The sequence below is a fragment of the Etheostoma spectabile genome, chromosome 5 (assembly GCF_008692095.1).
Source record: "Etheostoma spectabile isolate EspeVRDwgs_2016 chromosome 5, UIUC_Espe_1.0, whole genome shotgun sequence".
Classification (NCBI taxonomy): domain Eukaryota; kingdom Metazoa; phylum Chordata; class Actinopteri; order Perciformes; family Percidae; genus Etheostoma; species Etheostoma spectabile.
In genome coordinates this window covers 14,557,987-14,562,133 of record NC_045737.1, presented here as the reverse complement: position 1 = coordinate 14,562,133, position 4,147 = coordinate 14,557,987, and the positions used below count along the sequence as shown (strand labels likewise).

General features: G+C 40.3%; 1 protein-coding gene across 1 annotated transcript in view; it reads left to right on the top strand.

The window, feature by feature from the left end:
* prkg2 (protein kinase cGMP-dependent 2) overlaps positions 1 to 4,147 on the top strand; it is a 34,536-nt gene that overhangs the window by 27,669 nt on the left and 2,720 nt on the right. Inside the window, exons 13-15 of the mRNA XM_032517182.1 lie at positions 680 to 769; positions 1,137 to 1,278; positions 3,786 to 3,949. Of these exons, the coding sequence (XP_032373073.1) occupies positions 680 to 769; positions 1,137 to 1,278; positions 3,786 to 3,949 (396 nt within the window). The remainder of the gene's footprint in view (positions 1 to 679; positions 770 to 1,136; positions 1,279 to 3,785; positions 3,950 to 4,147) is intronic.

The window sequence follows — 4,147 nt, the reverse complement described above, 5'->3', positions numbered from 1 at the left end:
CCCTTGTGAGATTAAGATGATCCGATTTTCAGTGTAAGCCGTGAAACAGACTCAGATATTGCAGATATTAAAGCCATTCTTCACCTTTTGAAACGCTCCTACTGTTCATCTCCTCTTCATACAATCCTTGTATTTATTTGACCTAGTTCACATGTTTTAACTGTTATCTCTTCATATTTCTAATCTGTTTTCAAGACTGATGTAAGGTGATCTAAGATTTAAGACCATGTAGGGTGACAGTGTGGTGGAGTGCATCCGCTCTGCTGTCTCAAGTGTCTTTGAGTGCGATATTGAATCTGTACATGCTCCTGGGTTGTTATTGGAAATTTACTTTGAACACATTACCACAAGGGTCAATTACACACACATAAGTTCACAAACAAAGCAATAATTTGAACAGGAACGTCTTTAAATATATTAGAGGACATTGCAATAATAACCAAATGGGGCAATAATTAATTTTAGTATAACAGTATATAATAGTGACAGGAAAAATGCTGATCATAACTGATAGAACAGCATGATTTGTCTTTGTCTGTATGCATGCACCCAATTACACAAGGGACATTTTATGTAGTTCCACTGCTGTGGCAATAAACTTCTTTCTGATTCTGATTTTGACATGAAGGCCAAACATTTTACTTTGAGTCTTAACTTGTCTGTGCTTCTCTTACTCCAGACTGTATCGCACATTTAAGGATAACAAGTATGTGTACATGCTGCTGGAGGCCTGTCTGGGTGGAGAGATTTGGAGTCTGCTCAGAGACAGGTACAGTAGGAGAGACCAGCCACTGACTAATGCTGTTACACTTTTAAAAATCTAACAAAATCACAACATTTAACTTGCTGCCTCTGAAATACCAGACTTTCCACAGTATTGTCATTTTATTTCTGGCTTGTTGGGTAAAGTAATAGTATGACTGTCAGGTTACCATCTAATGAGGGACTTATCCTGGGTTGCAATAAAGAATCTCAGGTCCAGTCATTATAAATCACTGAATAAGAGCTGCCTGTAACTGTTTAGTTGCATTTGTGTAATGAGACCACTTCTCCTGCTTCTCTGCCTCCTGAACAGCGTAGAATCTGACTCTGCTTGTCAGCAAAAAGTTTAAATTGGTCTTTTTCTCCGTCTTTAGGGGGAGTTTTGATGACCCCACTGCTAAATTCTGCGTCGGTTGCGTCACAGAGGCTTTCGATTACCTCCATCGCAAGGGTGTCCTCTACAGAGACCTGAAGCCAGAGAATCTCATGCTGGATACCGAGGGATACATCAAACTGGTGAGCGATTAAACATACTCTGTCTTGAAAACATGAAACAACTGCAACCACAGCTGGCAGGATGTTTCTCTCAAATTGTTTTAAGATCCTCACTGTAAAGAGTTTGGGTAACACTTTCTATGAAGCCTTTTTCTATAATGCATTATAAACACAGTTATAATGTCTTGTAATCTGGAGTTATAAGCACTTAAAGTTATAAGACAGGCTTCATAGAAAGTTATACCAGAGTTTGATCCTCTGTGATGATAAGTTTGTAGTAGTTCCGAGTAGTCAAGTCTAGTCACAAATTTGCGTTGCTTGACAGTTAAAGAAGTCTGCAGCTTCAATGTCACAAAGCTCAACAGTTCGTTCTAGCTTTTTTGTATATCATTGGTTGTCTTTATCAACTTTACACTGACTGTAGTACTTGTTGTAGTACTATATATACATGATGATGGAAGTAAAACTATGTATTCATCAGAGGTTTAATGAGATCCAAAGAAAGCCAATAACCACCTCAGTGTTACTTAATAAAATGACAGGCCTCAAAGGCTCCTTAAAGTCAGTGGCCATTTTTGTTCAATTAAATACAATTAGTATTAAAATTACTACAAGGAGTTTTTAACTAATTATGAAACCGTCCTAAATTCAAGACTGATTCCTCTATTCAACCTACATCAGCAAACATTATTATTTGTAATACCACTGGGTGTGATTCCCCGCGAAATCAGACCAAATGATTTACGGCATGCCGCTTCAACAGAAACTCCTTCAGCTCAGACTCCACCTGGAGCTCAGATTCCTGGCCGGATTGCTGGGCCCGCTGGAGAACCAGGACTGAGCGGGGTAGACTATCAGACCCTGCTGCAGTAAAATGAGAGTTTATTGTAAGGGGAGTCTGGCAGCTGCAGATCTTGAATGGGTTTGTCGGATATTGTATGAAACGTTAGGCACACTCAATCGAATGAAAGCATACAAAAACCAGGAGACAGCCGGCTGGTCACGTGACATTGGCTACAGAGCTCCGCGCTACAGAGCCGTGTTGCTAGCTGTTTAAGCCGCTACAGAGCTTCGAGTCGCGGCTCCCAGCGTTGGGCAAGTTCATTTTAAAAAGTAATTAGTTACAGTTACTAGTTAGTTCTTCCAAAAAGTAAAAATAGTTTAATAGTTTAAAAATAACTAGTTACTTCAGAAAGTAACTAATGCGTTACTTTTAAGTACATTTTTAAATGGTCAAATGTGACCCCACCTCGACCCATCTTTAACAGAACATAAAATACATGTGCATGTTCAATTATTTATGATAAATCTGAATAATATAATGAAATGGACACTTAATACAATCCATTATTAACAGAAACTGTACACAAATCTAAACTCTCTTAATGTTGCTGTGGGACAAAGTGAGACTAGCCTCCAATGCCATGTATGTAGATATTATGTCTAGTGGATTGATACAAATAACAACAGATGTTTTTGCTCGTTAAGCACTATAGCAAAAAACAAAAACAAATATATAGACTCTTTGTAGTGCAAATAACGTAAGTGACCTGATGTTTATAGTTTTGCGCTGGTGTGTGCGTCGAGTCGGGATCACGGTGGAAAATCTTTAGCAGGAAAAGTTACCCCCCTTCCGATTTCATGATGCCATACCTGTCTCTCGTTGACTGACTCGCTTCTGTTGTTTGTTGTGTCCGACTATGCGTGCTTTTGAACACCTGCCCAACTCTACCTCTGATTGGCCCACTAACCAAGAAAGAAAAGAAGTCTTTGCCTCTTGGCTCAGAGATCAAGATGGTCTGATGAAAAAAAGCTTAAATTATAGTAACATCAGCATTTTTCGGCAGTATCGGTAACAGCGTTATTAAGATGGGAAGAGTAATCAATTAGATTACTTGTTACTTAAAAAAAAAAAAAGTAAAGCCGTCATTCCCATCACTGGCGGCTACAGACCTTGTCGTATCAGCTCGTCGTATCAGTGGCAGTGTGTTTAGCCTCTACAGAGCTCTGTGACACCGGCTGCGGTGCTCCTCAGGGTGCTTTGCATGGTGCTCCGCATGGTGGTCAGCATTGGTGGTTCAGTTGCCCGAGAATAGGGGACTGTGTGCCATGTACAGAGCACTGTGAGCTGAGATTACGGTTACGTTTAGGCAAGAAAAAGTGTGCGACAAAAGTTACGTTTTAGGCTCTGAAACAACTAGTTAAGTTTAGGAAAAAGATTGTGGTTTGTATTAAAACACTCCCAAGGAACGTACATTTCCTGGGTGAAAGTCATTTGTTTTCCCTAGGAAGCGAACTCCGCATATGAATTACAGTGCTTATCTTTTCGTATCTTTTCGAACATTCATAAGAACAGGCTGTTATGACACAAGGTAGTTGTGCTCTTGGAAATACTTGGAAACACCGCTTTTGTATACAGGGGCCATCAAAAGCTACACAAAATTAATGATTAATGTTTTTTTATGGGAAAGTTCTAAACGTTCCCCAATGGACTTTTTAGAGTTAAGTGTTCAACTCTGCCATCCCAGGTTGACTTTGGTTTTGCCAAGAAGATCAGATGCGGTCAAAAGACCTGGACCTTCTGTGGGACACCGGAGTACGTGGCCCCTGAGATCATCCTCAACAAAGGCCACAACTTCAGTGTAGACTTCTGGGCTCTGGGCATCCTGGTGTTTGAGCTCCTTACTGGCAGGTCAGTTGTCTGTGCTTCTAGTCTGCAGCAAGGCTTTATTGAGTAAAGTACCTCATAATTTTCTGGTTATCACTTCAATCTCCTTCCTGATTTGCAGTAATTATTTGTTGAATTGATCAGAGTGCTGCTGAAAAGCTTTGCTCCAACAGACCTTGGCTAAATCACAGAGGCTAAATCTCTGCCTCCTCCCCCCCCCCC